Raw genomic sequence first — 22142 nt, 5'->3', positions numbered from 1 at the left:
TTGGTACCCGTGCCATCCGAAGAAAAGTAGTTTCGAAGTACTGGGTCTATTATGTAGGCGGCGGGGAGATTGACGATGATGTCACACATCGTATTAGGGCGAGGTGGATGAAATGGAGGCTTGCTTGGGAGTGTTATGTGACAGAAGGTGCCACCTTTGTAACAGGGCAAGTTACACAAAGTGGTGGTTAAACCAGCTTATGTTGTTGTAAGCGGAAGTGTTGGCGGGATTAAGATGATGAAAGTTGCTTTGAGATGAGAATGTTGAGATGGATGTGTGTAGCACGGCCGGGAGTGACGGAGGATTAGGAATGAGGATATTGGGACGAGGTGGGAGTGGCGCAAGGTGGAGAGAACAATGCGAGAAGCGAGATTGAGATGGTTTGGGCATGTGAAGAGGAGACACGGAGATCTTACGGAGGTGCGGAGGTGTGAGAGATTGGCCATGGATGGTTTCGGACGAGGGGAAGAGGGTAAGTGAAAAGTATTGGGAGAGGTAAGTAGACGCGACATGGCGCGATTCACAGTTCAGGGACATGACCTTAGATAGGAGGGTTTGGAGGACCCAGGATTAGGGTAAAAGGCTAGTAGATGAGTCTCGTTATCCTTCCTTATTAGTAGTCGCGTTATCGCCGATAATTTCTCAGCTCGATTTACGCTATTATCTGTTATTTCTGTGCTTTGATTATCCTATGTTATACGTATCCGTGTCGTTATTATTTTTGATTCATATCGCTTGAATCTCTTTAGCCTTATCTCGACCTCTTTTTATACTTTTTTATCGAGCGAGGTCTTAAATGTAACTGGCCCTATCTTGGTAGAGTAAGGTCTCGCGATATTCTAACCTCCCTGCACTTGCATGCCATGATTGTGGGATTTCACTGGGTTGTTGTTGTTGTATCCTTTTAGGAACAACTGTTTAATAAATGACCGATCCTCTTGTATTTCTCTTATAGCTTATTGAATTTTTATATCATGGTCAAAAAAAATCTTTTCTGCACAAAGTAAAAGTCTTATCACAAAATGTTACGCCACAATCTAACATTTTGCAACCCTTAGATTATAATTTGATGTTTTGTCAGCCCATTATTATACATTTGCACTTTTAAAAATAAAGAAAAAATTCAATGATGGTCTATAAAGGGAAATTTGCGGAGACTAGCCCAAAAGTAACACAGGTTAATTATTGGTTCATTGGGCTGAAAGCCCATAATAAAACGCTTCACTTTTTGTTCAAGATGGAATTACAAGTACGTGAAAAATGATTTAAAAATAATGGCCCATGCAGGTCTCGAACCTGCGACCTTCGCGTTATTAGCACGACGCTCTAACCAACTGAGCTAATGGGCCAACCGAGAGTAATTCGCTCTTAAGTTGTTAAGTTAGGCTTTTTTTTTATTTTTTATTTATTTTTTAAGTTAGGCTTTTAGCTTTGATGTAAGAAGTTAAATTTATTGTACACATACACCAAGTTATTTGATTTCCTTTTCTTTCACTTTAATATGTTAATTATCTTGGACACAAATTTTGCTAATTCTTTAAGACTTTCTTTGATAATAGAAATATTTTTGATGGATTTAATACTTTTGGTACGATATGCGATGCATTTATGATCGGATACCTAACTATGTTTTCTCCATTTATCAGACCTAAAAGCAGTAAATCCGTACATATCATTATCGACCAACATAATTAGACGAGGACTTGAGTCTGAAAAATTAGGTCTGGGATAACTTGTTGTTTCTTCGTAAGATGTGACATTTTTCTCAAGATATATTTATTAAGAACTAACAAAAAATATTTATAAAAATAACCTAGAAGAGATCTTGTGGGATCAGTTTTTCATTTTCAAATTTCAACTTGCAAATGAACATAGTATTCATCTAAAATCCACGCTCTACTCTCTCTTAAGCTAGGAAAAAAAACTAAACCAAAAAGAACAAAATTTAAAGTTGGTACTTGGTACAATTACAACTTCCATAACATAAACATCGTTCATATTTGGCTTAATCCATAGATTGTTCCCGGAGGTTGTCCGCAAATCCTTATTACACGTTTTTTATCACGAAAATTACTATACACATCATGTTTCTTTTGTTTGTGACAGAAAAATCACTTAACTAAATAGTTGTATCATTCAAAAGATCACTCAATCACCTAAATACCTATTTTACTCTCTATATTATCAAGTCGTCGATCTTCTATTGTGGTGGTTATGTTATGCTTTTTGCTATTTCCTTTTGTTATCAGGGTCGTCCCACTAATAATATTATTAGATGTTTTATGTACTATATCAGAATCAGGGTTGTCCCACTAAATAATTTACTGAAATATGTACAACGACATGCAGACAGCATAACCTATCAAACTAACAAATAAGTGGCCATATACATGCGCGTTCCCTCATATACATATCACAATACATATATATTAGCTAATATCTTTCCTAGCATGAGAAAATATTTTAGAGGTCAAAATTTCAATATATATCTTCGGAGGTTTACTGATTTTTGCATCCAATCTTCGTTGAACACATCCAATCTATGCAAAAACAATCAATTATTGGGGTCGATTATACCCATTCGATTCATGTTAAACAGGTAATATCGACTTATAAACTTATTCAAATGTAATCTGAAATACAAATATTCAAAATGAAAGATCTTTTGTTTCAATATTATAGTAAAAGGAGAAATTCAATAATTGAGATCTATCATCATGATATATGTAGTAATGAAAAAACCACTTCAGCTTAGTACAAAGAAATTAATATTCAAAACTCAAAAGTAACACTAGCTACAAATGGCAGTTCTTAATTAGTACCATGTTTGAACGATCACTAACTATTCATATTGACAGGCTTCACTGGTTCAAACTTCACCTCCATTTAAGGGAAAAAGAATGTGAACCACGTTCATAATTTTTAATTGTATATATATAAAATAATCAAGACACCTTTTTCTTGCGGACAATCAGAAACCAAAGTGTGTGTTCATCATAGGAAATAAATGAAAGCAGCCAAAGGGATGTTTTCGAACAGAAAACAATTTGTATAATTGTATTGTGGTCCTTCTTTCCTTCAATCAATTTTTTGTTTTTGACTTTATGTAAAAAATATTTAATACCCTTTCATTTCAATTCGATGTAGTTTGATGGAACACGATATTTAATAAAGAAAGAAATACGTTTGAAACTTGTGACCTTTAATACATCATACTCATTTATATGATCATGACACTTTTGAAACTTGCGGGCAACAACAAACTGTACACTTGTGTGGCTCTAAAAGTTTGTCATTACAAATAAATAAAAGCTAAATTACTTTTAAATTTTTAAAAATAACGTTTTTTTTTTTCTTGAATAGATTAAGAAAAAATATTGGTCCATAAATTTAAATGCGGAAGTAGTACATAAAGATGTCTGGTTAGTTGGTTTTCGCTCATACGAAAATAGTTGTAAAATGTTTTAGAAATTTGATAGCTTCTCCAAAAATTAAATTTCGATTATATATTTATCAATTCTTCTAAAATTAAATTTAATCTAAATTCTTCCATAAATGAAGATAAAAACCAAACCTAAATACCACTGGACATCCAAAACCAAACCTAAATACCACTGGACATCCAAAAAGATTGGACAGTTTTGTTTTTAGAAAAATAATAAAATATTTACAAGTAATCCTGCATATAGGATAGCAGTTTGAGCACATTTGGTCGTAGGAAAAAATAATTATATCCGCTAGCCAATCTACAAAAAATATACTTTGTATACATTAACTATATATAAAAGATGTATATTATACATTAAGAGACAAACTAATATAGTTATCAGCATTATTTTTATAAAAAACTCATACAATGTAAAAGTCCGTAAATATATAGATATATCGATTATTATTTTAATGAACGGCTATACCGTATAAAAATTCTAAAAAATATTTACTATATTGAAATAAAATGGCTACAAGACACCATGAAAACTGCTTCATACTACTTAGGAGTTAGGACTACTTCCTTAAGTTCTTACAGTGCCAAAACAAAAGAAAATGCAAGTCGTTGTCAAAGGTACTAAAATTGAAATATCAAGTACCAAACGTGTCGGTATTGAATTTGCTAGAATTTTACTTTTAGGGGTTTCAGAGAATTTTCTCTATTTTTTTTTTAAAGAGACGGCTATATATGTAGTTTTAATTAACTAGGAGTATTTAACACTAGTACTGGTACCAATAGTTGAAACAGTAAGAGAGTCTCTAATCCTAGCCATAGAGTAGGTAAGTAGGGTTTGGGCCATTGAGTAGGTGCTGTCTAGAATCTTTACCTTTGCTTTGTCCTTGGACAATTTCTCCAATTACAATAAAGGAATCTTTGTTTACGGTTTCCTCATAAGAATTGTGAAATATGAAAAAGGTAGTACTATGTATTTGTTTGCAAGTTGAAAATGATAACTGGGAATTGGAGTTGCGTGTAGAAATAAATACAAATTGTAGTTATTTTTGCATTTTTGGGAGTGATTTGGAGTCAAAATTGTTAAAATAGCTTTTTGAAATTTTTCACATTTCGAAAATTTATAATAATTTTATATCCAAACAATTTTCTGAATTAATATTCCTGCACAAAGTGAATTTATTTTCTACACGCGACCAACAAGGAACATATATAAGTACACTTATATGTGTGCACGCCTGCGTGTCAGCACATATTGAAGCTCTTGGCTTCTTTGCGTATTTCTTTTTTAAAATTTCCTTAGTAGTGAAAATCATACTTGATGTTGGTCCAACTTATGTAGAATCGCGTAGGCTATGATCATCACTCTCCCAGCTCAGAAGTTTTTACGTTCCAAAAGTTTGGAATCAAAACTTCTAATTAAGAATTGATGGATCTCTTATGTCCTACCGCACTTCTGGGTTTTTTTTTTTTTTTTAATTTTTTTTTTTTTAGAATTTATACGTATCGTGTTCTTTTCCTATAAAAATTATGTCCCTAGATTCTTGGACATGAAGACTGGCAACATGGGAGAACGAGGAATAGAACTAATCCTATTTCTCATCCACACTATCATGAGAATATTTATATACCTTAATTCCTTCTGGAAAATATGTCATGTTACGGTTTATTTTAATATTATTTTGGATCAGGAACTCTATATTCTTTTCAACTCCAAAACAATGGATACTTGTAAACAAAAAAAGAGGAACAAAATTAATGCATGGGGCACCTAATTCTTTGAAGTCACTAACTTAGCCCTAAAACAATAAAGAAGTAGCTATTTGAGAACTACTCCAAAAGATACAAATTACATTATGCCCTTACTAGCTCTAGCGGTTTTATCTCAATAGAATAGGTATATATATACATCTATTACTAGATTTCACTTAACCTTTTTTATTTCGTTTCATCAATTGAAATAATCTAGTGTTAGAGTAAAAGATTTAGCTTCTGCGTATAAAAGTTGAACTCTAAAAAGATTGCTGATCTGTTATAGTGATTAATTCAATGTATATAGTCCTTTTCAATTAGGTGATTCAGTTCAACGGAACTCAAAGACTATTAACGGTAGTAAATCTGTATCGAGTCAGTCTTTGAGATTCTGATATCGATATATCTTAAGATAGACAACAAACACATCTAAACATTAAATATATATAGACCTACATATCGTAAACTTATTCCATTACTGAACTTCAATTTGAATGATTATGTTCCCAAAATTAGTTTCAATCAAAAAAGTTAAATCCATCACATTTTCACCAAAGATATAATTTAACTTTTTGACCATACCAGATTACTACATATATTGCTGAAAGTAGAGGGCTATAGAAATGACATTTGCCAGTCTAGGTGATTTTAAGGTGTCCCTATATAAAAAGGCAAATGAGATGAAATTACTGTAGGAACCTTTAGCAATTTTGTCCCACAATTTCCACAAAAAAATGGAAAATGAAACTTGATTGATTGAAAGTTGCAACTAGGGGTGTTCATGATTCGGTTTTGGTCGATTATCGATTAAAGTCATAACCAAACCAATTTAGTCGGTTTTTAAATGTCTAAAATCATAACCAAATCAAATAAAATAATAACCATCGGTTTGATTATTGTCGGTTTGGTTCAATTTTTTGGATTTGTACTAGTGAGTGACTTATCAGTAAAACATTAAAAAGTAAGACATGTCTTTTTTTTTTTTTTTTTTTTGTTCAAACGATAACTTTCATTTATAGTTTAAGGTGGAATATACATCATAGAAACATTTTCACTATTAGTGATAGTGTAGTACTCAAGTTACCCAAAGTTGCTAAACTATTACATATAGAGCTAAAAACTAACTTAGTAGTGGTTGCACCATTTTTGTCATCTTAATACACATACCTAGAAATAAAGTCGAGCTTAGGAGCTTTTAGTTGTTATTACAAACATACATATTAATTAAACATAAAGACTACCTAAAATAAAAATAAAAATATATGAATCAAAAAAATTTTGTGTAATGATCCCAAACTTTGGGGTAGTACTTGCATTTTGCCCTCAATTCTCCCATTTATTAAAAAAACTTTGTGTAATGATCCCAAACTTCAGATGTTTTTCTATTATTATCCCCAAGGCTAGAGTCTCATTACGTGGGTTATTCTTTCTCGCTTTTTAAGGAGGATACCCACGGAAGAAGTATTAGGGCATTACCGTATGCTTGACTTCTGACAGAATCTTGATGTTCTTTGAAGTATTTACTATAGGAACCTCCAAAATCTACAACCTCAGTCCTTTTCGTATGAAAAATATTAGAAGTTTAGGACCCGTCGACAAGAAAAAAGAAAGGTATAAATTTGAAAAAAAAAAAGAAAAAAAAACAACCTAAAATCAAATGGCTAACAAAGAAAGGCTAAAAATTTAAGTTAAAGACGTTAGATTAATGTGAAACACATTAGTAGGTTTCACTTGACACTTAAGAGTTAAAAGACTTAAAGACATGGGCTTGGACATATTCTTCAAAATATGGGCCTTAAATAATCATATGAAATAAGTAGACCAAAAATCAAATTAATGATTAAAAGGTATAAAATATTTATAATTATTTATGAAAAACTAATATTATACATATAAATAATTATAAAATTTATGTATATAATTTATCGGTTTTGGTTCGGTTATTTATTATTATTTTTTAATAGAACCATAACCAAACCAAATATTATCGGTTTTAAAATTTAAAACAAACTAAACCAAACCAAATATCTGTTTTTTTATTCAGTTTGATTAAATTTTAGGTTTGGTTTTGATTTTAACCAAAACCGTGAACAACCCTAGTTGCAACAGCTCCAAAATATTCCTGCTTTGGAGCTATGGGTGGATGTTAGTTATTGGTTTGTTTGTTAATTTTTTTATATACCAATAGTGTAAAAACATATTTATATAAATCTTTTAAAAGATGATCGGTATGGATATACACATTTATTCATAATAAGTGCGATTAAGTAATTTGAAAATGAGGTAAGCAACCACGATAACAAGTAAAATATGCATATAAGTGACCTATATATATATATATAGAGATAATTGCATATATAACGTTGCACTCGTATTTAGTTTGAATAATACATACATATAAAATTTTAGTTTTAATTGTTTTTAATAGAAGGCATTTTTATATAACCATTTAGTATCTGAAATATATTATATTGACTGATATTCATTAGAAAATGATCTAAAAGTTTGGTCCATTTTCAATTTTTGTATGTAAATTGAATTACATAAAAGGGCGAATATGTTCAAAACAAAAATGAAATGAAATCATTTTTTGAGAGTGGGGGTACTGCATCTAAGTACTTGACACGTGTATTTAAGGTTTTGAGTTTGACTTTGACATCCAATTCTTCGTGTCTCTACTAGCACGTAAAAGGAGTCTTCTATGTCTCTGTCCGTCTCTCTAAAAAGACACTTTCTTTTGTCTCTTTCAATTTCTACTTTTTCCTTTTCCTTTGGAGATTTTTTTTTTTTTGGATTACCTCTATCTTTGAAGATTATTCGTTCTTTTTCCTTTTTCTCCGGCATAATAGACGTTTGACAATACGAGTAATTTTTTTTAAAAGAAATTGAATTGAAAGTTTTTAATAGAAACACTTATCACATGTTAAGATTTTTAATTGGATCAAATCGTAATTTGAATATCTAAATAAAATTTACTGACAAATTTAAAAGTTCTATTCAACCAACTTACAATTTCTACTTTTTGCGTTCTCTGTGGAGGTTATTCTTCTCTTTTCCTTTTTTCTTCGGAGGTTGTCCGTCCTTCTTCTTCTTCTTCTTCCTTTTTTTTTTTTTTTTTTTTTTTTTTTTTTAAAAAACCCTTTCCTAGGGAGCACATTTATATTGGAAAATCTCAAAGGCATATATTCCCCACTGCATGTGGCAATGTCTTCCCTCCCCCCCCCACCCCAACAAACAAAAAAAAAAAAAAACACACCACAAGCTGGAGGTTGGGGTACTGGAGGGCTAATATTAGAAAATAAATAAAAAAGGTAATAAGAGAAGATTTCTTTTTTTTTCACCCACAATTAATGTGGTCATCCATTACAAATATTAAAGAAAACCAAAAAAAAAAAAACATTAAAGGTTAAAAACTTGGTTATAAAGTTAAATATTTTTGCAGTCTGATAGGACATGACAACTAAAATTTTTGAAAGAAAAGTATCAGTAACCACAAAGTTTTCAAAGAAGATAACAAAGGACCAACGCTTTTTTCTACCACTAAGGAATATGGTTATAATTTGATTAATTTATTTTTTTGAGATTATTTTATCATCAGGAGATGGGATATAAATACTGGGATAAATAAAAAATGCATTTTGCATATTTGAACCGAATAACATCAAAAAATCAAACCGAATCAAAAAAAAAATTAATCTAGTTTGGTTGACCCCTAGGGATATGTTCGGTCCATAAATACCAAAAATCAAAAAGCCGAAACACAAATAATCGAGCAAACTAGTTTGATAAAACCAAAAAGCAAGAACCGAATTTGATAAAACATCGAAATTTAATATATTACCCAAAAAAATTAAAATAGTCCATGCCCATTAAGTTTAAGCCCAAAAAACTCAATTGTAACAAGCCCTCTTTTGCTTTTGTATCCCTAATTTTTCACTTCAGTTGAGAAAATCAAATATCCTCAACAAAGGAAGGTAACTAGGATGTGTCTTTAGGATTAATGTATGTCCTTTATGTGTTTTCTTAATTATTCTTACGGTATATATATAACACTTAATAATCCTATATCATGGTTATGGTTTTCTGTTCTTGTGTATCCTGTTTGTTTGATTTTGATTTCAATTTATCAGTTTTATATTTTATTGCTTTTGAGAATATAAATTAGTGTAAATGGAATCTCTTCTAATACCATATCAAAATAATCGAATTGAAAAAAAGCGAAATCGAAACCGAATCGAACCGAACTTCAAAAAACTGAAACCAAAAGAACCGAACCGAACTAGTTTGGTTCGGTGTTTACCTTCAAAAAATCGAAACCGAAATAGCACCGAAGTTTGATAAAACCGGACCGAAGAACCGAACGCCCACCCTAATCCGAATGATATAATTTCTCCACCCTTAGTGGCAGAATAAAAATTTATCTCCAAGGGGAGTCAAAACTATAATTAGACACAACAAAAAAACTAAGAGGATTAAATTGTATAATATATACACATTAAAAAAAAATTGCTTATCTATATAGTGTAATTTTCCAACAAAGAGGTTTCAATTAACACCACTTGAATCCCGCCACTACTCCTCCCTAAACTAGAGATATTTGATCTCTGCGCGACCTTCCCTTAAATGGGCCCTCCGCAACACTAATCTAGATTAATCGAAATAATGGGTTCTGAATACCTACTAGTAAAATAAAAAAACCTTTTTCCCTTTCTTCTTTGGCAGGAAATAACTAGATTTTACATAATAAAGAGATAACAAATATATAAACAACAACTACAGATATTAACCTTACTTCTAGATGTAAAGGAGAAGAGAGAAGAGCGAAAACCATAAATGTGCTGTCTTACATAGTCTTTTATGGCAAAACACACAATTTTTTGTTAGAAACAATCTTGTTATATTTTTCCATATTATATTTCATTGGGAAACCAAAAAAAGAAAGTTATAGCTAGGATGGGAAGAGGGAAAGTAGAATTGAAGAGAATTGAGAACAAAATAAATAGACAAGTGACCTTTGCAAAGAGAAGAAATGGATTCCTCAAGAAAGCTTATGAACTTTCTGTTCTTTGTGATGCTGAAATTGCTGTTATTATCTTCTCTAGTCGTGGCAAGCTCTATGAATTCTGCAGCAGCTCAAGGTATGTTCATTTCACATATTTATTTTTCAGTGTCTGCTAAGACGCTGCGGTCTTTAAATTGATGCAAAAGATCTCAATTTTCTTGAAGATTAGAGATGTTATCGGTACTACAATTATATTTTTAGTCTGTCGATCAAGGGGTGCTTCTTATCGTATATGTTCTAGTGTCTACTAAGACACTCCAGTGTCTGATTGATGCTATTTTATGAAAAAGATCTCGATTTTTTTCAAAGATTAAAGATGTCGCTGGTATTATATTTCGATCTTTAGCCTGTCCAAGGCTGTTTCTTATCGTATGATTATGGGAGAAAAATATTTGTGGGCTAAGTTCTTCATACATTTTTTCGATGAATAGAGATGTCAGTAGTAGTATATTTCTATTTTTAGCATGTTGATAGATAGATAGGTGCTTCTTATCATATTTATGATGGGACAAAAATATTTTTGGTCTAAGTTTTTCATACATCTTTCCTAGTGTCAGGACTTTTTTTTTTTTTTTTAAAACTGTATTTCATGATCAAAAGGTCTTGATTTTCTCAAAGATTAGAAATGTCAGTCGTATCGTTTATCTTTTCTTTGCCTGACTATTGAAGGGTGCTTCTTATCGTATTTGTGACTGGAGAAAAAAATCGTGGACTAAGTTTTCCGTACATTTTGCCCTTAGTTTGAAGAGAAAAGGATGTCAATTCTTGGTGTTATTTGTAGTAATTTTCTTGGTCATTGGTATATGTTGAAACTTTGACCATATATATATATATATGTTTGTTGATGTGGGATCTGAATTAGAATTAGATATAGTTCATGTTAATGTGTAAACCTCTAAGGTACACAGGTTAAATTAGTACATTCATGTACTGGGAATTGTGACTGCATCTATGTGTATTTGAACAAGGTTAAATTATCTGCATCTATGTAATGACATAAGATCTAAGTTTTTCTTGTAGAGTACAAATTAATACCATTACAAAATCGAGAATCTTGATGAATTAATAGATAAAGCACTAACCTTTATAAGGAATACTTGAGGTGACTCTTCAATTTGAAGATTCAACTTTGGTTATGATTTGATGTGCACCTTCATATTTCTTCATTTTATGAAACTTTATTTTTCTTAAAGTAGAGACACATATAAGGACAAACGTGACAATTTTCATATAAAGCTGCACAAATTCTTCATATATTATAAGCAAATGGAATATCTCAGAATTGATAATCATCACTACTCTGAAATTAAATCACAGTGCTAAACTCTTGCTGGCTAATTGATTAGATTAATTATTATTTTTCCTTCTAATATATGTGCTGACTAATTGATTATACTTTTCATGCAATACTTGTTAATAAATGGTATTGTAATCATATTAGGTGAATGAAAGACTAATTTAAACCTCTCTAAGAGGATAAGTAAGAAGAAGAAAAAGAACTATATATCACGCTTTCCAAACTTCACAAAAGTAAGACGGATCAGATGAACTGTATACTTATCATGCATAAGAAATAAGTTCGTCAAAGTGATCATAGATTAATCATGTAGAAGTCTATCGTTAAGTTGTCTCCAAATTTTATGTGTCGTCATTATTTTCGTCTTCAAAGTTCAAAATAAGCTGTAAGATAATTTTTGTAGTCTCCTTAAAAAAAATTGAGCAGAAATGAATGTCAACAAAATACTGAATCATTTGGCATAACTTCTTCTTCTTCTTCTTCTTCTTTTTTTTTTTAAAAAAAAATTCAATTTTAACTTTGTCTTCATTGATCATTAATGTGCAAAAAAATTACAATTTGAGCGTGGCATCTTAAACATTATACATGATCATTATGTTGAGGCAATCACTTGGCTTAATTTGTCGATTAATAACAAGGCTAGATTTAGACATTTGATTACTGTATCTTGTAGTCTCCTACACTGTTATGATCATAAGAAGTAATACGAATTATATTAATAATTGAGGATATTTTTTATTTGATTTTCTATCCGATGTTCGGTATCCGCTTTGGGATATCGACTAATCCGAATTACCCCTTCGTAAGGACCATTAAAGTTGAAGCGCTCCTTACTAAAAATTTTCTATTTCAAAAGCTTGAACCCAAGAACTCTAATTAAATGTGGTCCAAAATTATCCGTCCCACTGTAAACCTTGGTGGTAATTGTGGACATTATAAAGATCCTTGGGTTGACATAGTTGTGAATTTTAAGTCGTGAATGACATTCTAGTTGGCGAAGTGCTTGTTAACATGAAGCATACTGCCCCAGTCACTAGTCTATTTATAATATAATTGCGACTTTATCATAGTTAACATGTGGAGTACAATATAAAAAGAGGATCGGATAGTAGAGTTTAGTCCAACACTCTGTGGATCTTAGTTATTAAGTCACTTTGTTTTTTTAGATCTGAATCTTAATTATTCAGATTTTAATCATCAAATGCATTTTTTTTATATATATTTTTCAACAATTAAATAGGTCTAAAATGATTAAAATCTGTAACAAAGTCTTTATATCATTAAGATGATATATTGAAAGATTATTACAAATTGATAGTTTTTCAATTCCATTCATTTATCATTGTCGCGCCATCGTCCATCATTATCAACTATCGATGTTGCCGTCCACTATTATCAACTACGTGCCACCACCCACCATCAAATCCACCATTCCCAACCATCATTACTGTCAATCACTATAATTAGGCAGTAACTATCACTAGCCATCAGTTACAATCATCATCACTAACCATCATTATTCACCACTACCATTAGCTATCATTATCATTCACTACGACTATGAACCGCCTGTCACGACCCGAGCCGATGAGTCGTGACGAGTGCCCGACCATTACTTACCCAAACTCTTACTTGCATCTCGCTGAGCAACTTGGTGGCCCATAAATAACTTATAACTGTGCTATACTAATTCCTATATGCATCGAGAACTCACAACCAATATATATATATATATATATATATATATATATATATATATATATATATATATATATATATATATATATATGTAAGCCAACTAGCCAACTAGGCGCTACGTATCTTTGTACAACAAAAATAAGAGCCGACAAGGCTACATAACATCCCAGCTACATACAACTGTCCACAGACCTCTATGGAGTACAAGCTGTAGAAAAGACAGGACAAGGCCCCGCCATACCCATATATACATGTCAAAATAGCATACCAAAAGGGACCTCAGCTCCGAGCCAAGTGGAGTGCACTGTCTGTAGCTGAGTGGAAGGCCTACTAGGCTGGATCGCCTGTCTGGCTACCTGAACCTATGGGCATGAACGCAGCGCCTTCAAGCAAAAGGGACGTCAGTACGAAATAATGTACTGAGTATGTAAGGCAAAAGATAACTGAAACTGAACTGAAAACAATACAATCTGGAGGCCAAAGAATGCCCTGAATATCTCACCTGACCTGTCTCATATGAAATGCAATATAATGCTATTATATATCTCACTGACCAAGTGGCCAGGCAACTGAAAAATGTCACTGATCAAATGGCCAGGCAACTGAAAAATCTCACTGACCCGTCGGCCAGGCATATCTGTCTCACCTGGCCTAACTGACCCGTAGGCCAGGCTAAAGAATATATATATATATATATATATATATATATATATATATATATATATATATATATATATATATCTTACGTCTCTCTCTATGGACTCAAGGACACGGGAGGGGATATGGCCCTCGGAGAGAATAACATAACACTCAGAAACTAAGTAACAATATGACAAGCTCTATTTTGACAAATCTCTAGTCATAAGGTTCATCACGCTCTCACCATATATGAAATCATGCCAAGAAAAGAAGGAACAGCCTTAACATACCTTTTGGGTCTCCTTAACTATTTAACGCTTATCCTCCCAAGCTCGTAAATCTACATTCAAGAGAATTCATACTATTGTTAGGCTTGTCGTCGTATGCTTATCTTAAGCCTTCAAATTAAACCCTTTTTAGAATCTGCCGAAATTCGGGCAGCATCTCCCCTATATCTTCTACTCCCTCCAATCTTCAAAACAATTCCCAAAGCACAATAACACATCAACAATTCCATAATCAAAAGATTACATTCAAACTATACTCAATTTAATCCCAAAACTTCTTTTCATAATCAATCCATAACAACAACTTCATACAACCCCTTATACACTCGTATACGACAATTCCTTAACATCATTATTATCCCTCATAACAAGATTATGCTCAAAACATACTAATAATTATAACTCAAATTAATTCACAACTCAAAATATCATCAAATGTATATTTGAACTTTTCCTCCAATTTTCTTCTCCTCAAATCTTAACATAATTACCAAACAAACTCATAAACATGAAACTAAGATGAAATCTTACCTCAAAATTCAAGAACACTTCAATTCCATGGTTACTCCATCTTAAAAATACTCACCCAAACATCTTCAAGAAAAGGAGACAAGTGTAGACCTCACTTGGAAACCTTAACCACTTTAATCTTCATTTGGATCTTTGGTTTAGGCTTGAAAATATGTTGGAATATGTTTGGAGAGGTTTCTAGGGCTTTCTAGGACTTGGGGTTATGTTAAAAATGAAATAAGAATGGCCAAAATTGTCATATAGACTTGTAGAAATATATGTGGATGTTGTGGAAGGGTCTAGAGATGGGAAATGACCCAAAAAAATGACCAAAAGGGTCCTTTTATACTTGCCACCGACCTAAAATTTCCCGCACTAGCAACAAGATCGTGCATCGTAGTAACGCGCGCTTGCGCACCGTCAGAAGCGCGCGCTTTTCCGCCGCCCAACTTGTAACGTCCATAACTCTTTACTCCGATGTCATATCGACGAGCGGTTTGTTGCGTTGGAAACTATACTTCATGAACTTCATTTTAGGCTTTTACTTTACTTCAAAACTCTTCATATGCTAAAAGATATACGTCTCTAAATTTGACCCAAAATTTCCGTCCAAAATTTTTTTTGACAAACTTATTTTCTTCGATTTGCTTGATCCCATAACCTTTAGACACTTGTTTAGCATTTGTAAAGAGTATTCCTTAACCTGATAAGAGTTCCATGACGTCTCCGAGCTTACGTTAGTTTACTCACGACGCAAACGACGCGAGAATTTTCGAGGTGTAACACCGCGGCCATCAACTTCTACTACTATCGATATCCATCATCACCACTAGCTACTACCCACACCTTACCATGTGCCAACACTATCCCAATAGGCATCCACAACTACAACCACCACCACCAACCACCATATAATTTTTTAAGTATAGTTTATAGATATATATTATTAGATTAATTTAGTACTTTAATTTAGTGAATTTTTATCTATTAATTTTTTAATAAAGTCAAATTATATACGTGTTAAAAAAACAAACAGTCTGAATTGTTTAGTATTCAAATTTGAGATGTAATACCTAAGCGTTAACATTGTTGAACCAACTTACAGTGGTAGATCAGTGGTCAAAGTTGTGTAAACCGTATGAATGGTTGCAGGATCAATCCTGGGTATCTCATTTGTGCATACTAATGTTTTGGGGTAAAAGCATAATATCCGGTGCAAAAGAGGATTATTAACAAAAAGCATCTAAGGGAGACCACTATTTGGGGAATCGATCCTGGGTATGGGCTGTGGGAAGTGATGGCTTCAACCAGTGCACCAAATAGTCCTATGTGCATAGGCTATATATATATATATACATACAAAAAAGTTCCGGAAGTTACCCAGTACACGTGCCGTCCCTCCTTACCACGTGGGTCCGCCTTTGGACGTCTTAATCTTAATGAATACGAATGAGCCCTCACTGTACTTACCTTCTAAAATGCATCAAATTCAATGTGTAATCGTTCAGTAACTTGCATTTCTAGCATGTCCATGACATTGGAGAGATACCACAGATACAATTATGGTGCACTTGAAGGAAGCCAACCTTCAGCAGATTCACAGGTTTGTTCTTTTTCCTTAAGCATGATGATTACTCAAAGTTTGCTGAGGAAACTGGAAATATAGTTTATTTTTCACCTAATATAGTTAGTAAGATTAAAGTTCATGTTGATGGCTAATTTTGAAGTTGCTTGTTGTATTATTGTAAGAACAGAACAACTACCAGGAGTATTTGAAGCTTAAAACAAGAGTGGAAGTGTTACAACAGTCTCAAAGGTGAGACAAATACTTAGTAGACCAATATTAAATGTAATTTCTAACTCCTAATTGTTGCATTCTCTATTTAAAAGAAACGACCCAATGCACTATGTTATCACTATGCGCGGGCTCGGAAGAATGATCAGACCATATTAGATATATTGTGCACAGCTTTAATGTTTCAACGACTTGAACGTGTGACCTCCTGATCACACGACAACAACTAGGCTATGCATTCTCTATATTTAATTATTTTTCTTTTTTCGGGTAATATATGACCAAATAACTTCTTCATATTCTTCAGGCATTTGCTTGGAGAGGATTTGGGACAATTGAACACAAAAGACCTGGAACAACTTGAGCGTCAATTGGATTCATCGTTGAGGCAAATAAGGTCAAAAAGGGTATGTATTACCTAAGATGTATTTATAAATAATGTTTGTCTAAAGAAAATTCAGCATTCAAATTCTATGATTTAACTTTTACGGTTGTTAACGTTGAACTCTTGTATTTTAAAAAACATTGGTTCAGATTTATTAATATTTTAGTTAATTTACACATATATAAATATATGCTCCACTTTAAAAATACTGAATTAAGATAAATCGGATGTCACAATGTTGTATCCGCCTATATGTGTTTATGTCTATTATTCTTGTTGCAAAAACAAGGTATTTTCAGTCACTTTCACATTTTACGAGGAAATTCAAGTTAGATGATTTCTTGTTCTAAAATATGAGTTCATCCAATACCAACATCTAAGATGATCTCTTGTTCATAAATATGAGTTCATTCAATACCAACATCTAATTACTTCAATTGGAATTGGAGAATATATAGTTGTTTAATCATCCAATAATCCCTTAATTAATCAACTCCTTCTTAACTTGTTTTATAGACACAACACATGCTTGATCAACTTGTCGAACTTCAACAAAAGGTACGTATAGTACGTGCAGAAACATAAGAAATCAAGATGACATTTATTGCTATTTACTCAAATGTATAGGAAACATGATATATTATATGTGTTATTTGCTTCTTGTACAGGAACAATCTCTTACTGAAATGAACAAATCATTGAGGATCAAGGTAACAATAATTTGACAGCAGTTTCTATTTTTTTCATTTTTGTACAAAATATAATCAAGAAGGTATTAATTATATTTTTTTAAATTTATCCTTATTTACGCATCCCGAAGAAGTCTTTTCAATTACAATTTCCTATTAGATATACTCTTGGTTTTTCTTCAAAAGCATTTGATATGCACATAATATTATGACATATTGCTTTCACACCATATATACATCTCAACTCTCTATACTCTTACTACTAATCAATTTGGAAGATGCAAAATTAATTAAGGGTAGTTTGAAAATTCTTTTTAGTTTTTAGGAGTAAGTAATTTTTTAAGGGGTACGTCAAAGATGAAAACACAAGATAGTATATGGACCAAAGAGAGTAGCACATAAGATTAGTGCATGTGTGGAGACAGTGGTGCTATTTGATGTGCTACGACTTCTAAGATTCACAATACTCATTATGATCATTCAACTTTTATCTACTGTAACATTAAATCATAATAATATTTTTTGTCACATTAAAATAACTTTAGAACTTTACATTTGACAGTAATGTTACAAATTATCTTTTGTTACACCACAGTAATTGAACTATGCATGAATTATTATAGTTGGTAAAGTTCAATAATCATATACGTGAAGTTAACTCAGTAACATCATAGTTGTTATTATTTTAACAATGGTTTGTCTATCGAATTGCTAATTGCAGTTGGAAGAACTTGGTGTTGCTTTTCAAACATCATGGCATTCTGGGGAGCAAAGTGTACAGTATAGACAGCAGCAGCCTGCTCAGCCTGAGGAATTTTTTCAACCTATGGATTGCAATAATACATTGCCTATAAGGTGATCTTGAAAATTCCTAGCTTCTAAGAAATCCTTTATTATAACTTTATCCAAAGACTTATGTAGGATTTAAGGCACACACAACTAACACAAATCAAACAATTAACTAAAATATGTCGATTGTTAACTAATTGATGGGCTGGAGGAATAAATGAAGCCATCTATACCCAATCGAAAAAAGATAGTACTGCTATTGTTTTAAACAGATTCCAAGTAATTGTAGTGAAACTTTGACGTGTTGACCTCTTGGCTAGGAGGGTCATACTAAACTCACTACATACCATAATATTCACAACTCGACGTTGTCACTTACAAAATAATGCCAAAAACTTGATTTTACTATGGGTGAAAAGGGATAAAAATTAAAGACCCGTCCTATGTATATTATTAGTTAAACGTGCAAAATGTATATACACGTTAGTTTAATCTTATTGTAGACATACATATAGTTCGAGATTCAGGAGCACTGATTACATACTGAATTCACTTATGACTTTATTAGCCAACTTGTTTGAGATTGAGACAGTGAGATGTAATTATGTTCTTGATTTAGTTACAGGTACGATACCGTGCCACCAGAACATGCAGCACCATCAGCACATGATGCCACTGGAGTTGTACCTGGATGGATGCTTTGAGCTGATCAGAGCCAAAGGACTGAGAAATAACTCCTATTTCTTTAATTTGTAACAGCTATTTATTACATAAGTTAGAAAGAAAAAGAAAACAATATAATGATGCTGTCATACAAATAGAGCTCCACTGTTGAAAAAAACCTACTGTTTTCATGTTTAACTAGCTAGCAAACACTTTGGATTATGCAGGGCTGTATTTATGACCTATAAATGGTTATATATTGTGAATGTATTTATTATCAAGAAAGGTCTGGCAACAACACTATTTAATAAGTCAGAGGAGCATTTCTGAATTACTCTTTTACTTCTTTTCCCTTTCTGTTCATGTGGGCTCCTCTTGCCTCGTCTTGAAATTTAAGTAGGTCTTTATAATTTATGGTGAACTGAATCATCCAAATGTGGGGCTCTTGTTATAGATCCCGTTTGGGTTAGATATATAAAAGTGGTTGATAAGCGTCAAGTGTTTAAAAACATTTTTACATGTTGAAAACTAATTTTATACATATGTAATTACGTGTTTGGATAGAAGTCATGTTGTGTCCGATAATAAGCAGTTAATGTGTTTAATAAAAAAGTGTTTATAAGCACTTTCCTATTTACCAAATGATGGGACGGCTCAACATAATTGAAGGCCTAAAGCGAAATTTTAATTAGAGGCCTAAAACCTAAACAAATTTCGTAGATATTTTATTTGAAATCTATTTTTCTAAAATTTTTAGATGCAAAATATTTTTTCCAATTGTTAATATTTTGTAAGATTTTACCAATTTTAGTGTTGAAAAACACCCTTTAGTTGAGACAACTATTACAAGAATTGTTAACATAATTGTATAAGCAATAAATTGACAAAATTTTAAATAAAAATAACAGATTCAGAACCATAAAGTCTAATTTAAAAAGTTGATAACTTGGTATACCCACTTTAATATGTTTGTTGCATTGCTTGAAAACCTAAGAAGAAACAAAAAAAGAATTTGCAAATCACTTTGTTCAACACTTTTCAACAATTGGCTAAGAGATTTGAAGAAACAAAGTACAAAAGGAGTTAAAGAGAATAAAATAATACGACTGTTAGCAGACAAAATAAAAGGTTAAAGATGATAAATATAAATTTATAAAAAATGTTGTATTTTTATCATAAGTAATTATTTTTCTTTAAGAAAATTCTAACGGAAAAGGCTCAAATATGCCATCGAACTATCGGAAATGACTCATTTATGTCACTCGTCAATAGTTTGGCTCATTTATGCCATCAAACTATCAGAAATGGCTCATTTATGCCACTCATCAATAGTTTGGCTCATTTATGTCATCGCCGTTACCAAAATGACTCATCCATGCCATTCATTAACGTCGATTTCACAATACCAGATATGACACGTGGCCTCCAACTAGATTATGGTTGTGGGTGGGTAGGGTGTACAGGTCAGATTTTTTATTAATTTGGAATTTAAAATTGGGCTAGTTTAATTACACGACGTAGACCTCTAATTGGAGGCCACGTGTCATATCTGGTATTATAAAATCGGCGTTAATAAAAAATGGCATGGATGAGTCATTTTGGTAACGGGCGATGGCATAAATGAGCCAAACTATTGATGAGTGGCATAAATGAGCCATTTCCGATAGTTCGATGGCATAAATGAGCCAAACTATTGACGAGTGGCATAAATGAGTCATTTGTTCGATGGCATATTTGAGCCTTTTCCGAAATTCTAATTGGCCCCCCAAATTTGGGGGTCTAAGGCATAGGTCTTACTTGCCTAGGCATGGAGCCAGCCCTGACCAAATGCATAAATAAATCAAAAAATGTTTATAAACTATTTTGACTTGCTTATAAGCTTAGTGGGCGTTTGGCCAAAAAAATTATTCACTTTTTTCCGGAAATTTTTTTCACTTTTTTTACTTTTAGCGTTTGGCCATAAAAACTATTCACTTTTTTCCGGAGTTGTATTCCGGAATACTAAAAACAAGAAAAATTTGTTTTTCAAAAAATTTCCACTCTTTTCACTTTTTTACAATACATTTCACCAAAAACTATAATTTTAAAAACTATGGTCAAACACAACTCCAACTCCAACTCCAACTTCAAAAATTCCAAAAAAAGTGAAAAAGTTTTTGGTATTTATGCCCAAACGGGCCCTTAGACTAACACTCTTTATGACCTTTAAAGGATATTTGCTCTGTATGACCCTTTTCTGAGGCCAACCTTTAACTGCTATCTGCCTATCCCCGTTATTAAGTCGGACGAGAGTGTTTTAGCTTTAAAAGTAGTTTGATTAATTTAGCGTACAAAGTTAAACACCGGAACAGAATTTCAAAAGTAATCTCAAGAAAGGTCATTTGTTAAAATGCTCCCATTTATGTTATACTCGAATCCGTGGCACACTTTTTCTGTAAAGGATCTTAACCATAATCCAATTTCATTAAGGCTACTAGCCTACTAGGCTAGACACTTTAATTTTCCTACCAATGTCATGATCAGGACGCAGCAAAAGTAACGTGATCATCACTTGTCTATTACTCAAGTGAGATGAAAATACTATCGATATCTATCCAGAATTTAATATTGTGAGTTTTTTTTATCCTAGGCCAAGCCAGCTTATTGAGTTTGAGATAGATTATTTATACATATTAAATGAAAATTTTAGATAGATTATTTATACATATTAAATGAAAATTTTAATATAAATACAAGGTTAGGATAAAAATTACTAAATTTTGCCGAACTTGTAACCAATGATGTAGTCCCACCCTTTACGCAATTTAGCATTCATATATCCAAGTAGAGTAGGTTTATCGAAATCATTTTCATCTTCTCATGATCAATATCGTGACCGTGATCCAGTTGAAACTTTTGTGGAGGGTTTTTTCAATACATAATTGTTGGATAGAAATTAAAGATTTGTCCCTTGAGTGCCGACAATGAAAAAGAATGCTTTTAGGAAAATGTCTTTTGAAAGTAGGTCATCTTTTGATATTTGGTTACCAAAGTCATTTTCCTACACAATTAGTTTAAAGTTTCTACGTATCAACACTTAAAGTTATTTGAGGGAATGATTATAGAGCCATCTATAATTAGATTGTAACAATATA

The 22142-nt window shown here is 32.2% G+C and overlaps 1 protein-coding gene and 1 non-coding gene across 4 annotated transcripts; one reads left to right on the top strand and one right to left on the bottom strand.

Annotated features, from left to right (window-relative positions):
• Positions 1-1275: 1275 nt before the first annotated feature.
• On the bottom strand, positions 1276-1349 carry TRNAI-AAU (transfer RNA isoleucine (anticodon AAU)). The gene has a single exon. It is a non-coding gene; the product is annotated as a tRNA-Ile (tRNA).
• An 8474-nt stretch (positions 1350-9823) lies between these two features.
• On the top strand, positions 9824-19360 carry LOC132067818 (MADS-box protein 04g005320-like). Of its 3 annotated transcripts, none has more exons than XM_059461164.1 (8): positions 9824-10332; positions 16242-16290; positions 16442-16503; positions 16790-16889; positions 17384-17425; positions 17536-17577; positions 18278-18411; positions 18965-19360. In XM_059461164.1, exons 1-8 carry the CDS (start codon positions 10148-10150, stop codon positions 19047-19049), a joined length of 699 nt encoding a protein of 232 aa, XP_059317147.1. In that variant the 5' UTR covers positions 9824-10147; the 3' UTR covers positions 19050-19360. The 3 variants fall into 3 exon arrangements, with proteins under 3 accessions (XP_059317147.1, XP_059317146.1, XP_059317145.1); XM_059461163.1 differs by having other exon boundaries at positions 9830-10332; positions 16212-16290; positions 18971-19360; XM_059461162.1 differs by having other exon boundaries at positions 9832-10332; positions 16212-16290.
• The last annotated feature ends 2782 nt before the right edge of the window (positions 19361-22142 follow it).

The sequence above is a fragment of the Lycium ferocissimum genome, chromosome 8 (assembly GCF_029784015.1).
Source record: "Lycium ferocissimum isolate CSIRO_LF1 chromosome 8, AGI_CSIRO_Lferr_CH_V1, whole genome shotgun sequence".
In the NCBI taxonomy this organism is placed as follows: domain Eukaryota; kingdom Viridiplantae; phylum Streptophyta; class Magnoliopsida; order Solanales; family Solanaceae; genus Lycium; species Lycium ferocissimum.
Note: the sequence above shows the minus strand (reverse complement) of the source record. Positions and strands in the feature narration are given on the sequence as shown.

Bases quoted from the DNA above. Each gene is read 5' to 3' on its own strand.
- LOC132067818 (XM_059461162.1), top strand. From the start codon at position 10,148: ATGGGAAGAGGGAAAGTAGAATTGAAGAGAATTGAGAACAAAATAAAT. The intron at 16,291-16,441 runs GTTTGTTCTTTT...TTGTAAGAACAG, and splicing joins AACCTTCAGCAGATTCACAG to AACAACTACCAGGAGTATTT. The intron at 16,504-16,789 runs GTGAGACAAATA...CATATTCTTCAG, and splicing joins GTGTTACAACAGTCTCAAAG to GCATTTGCTTGGAGAGGATT.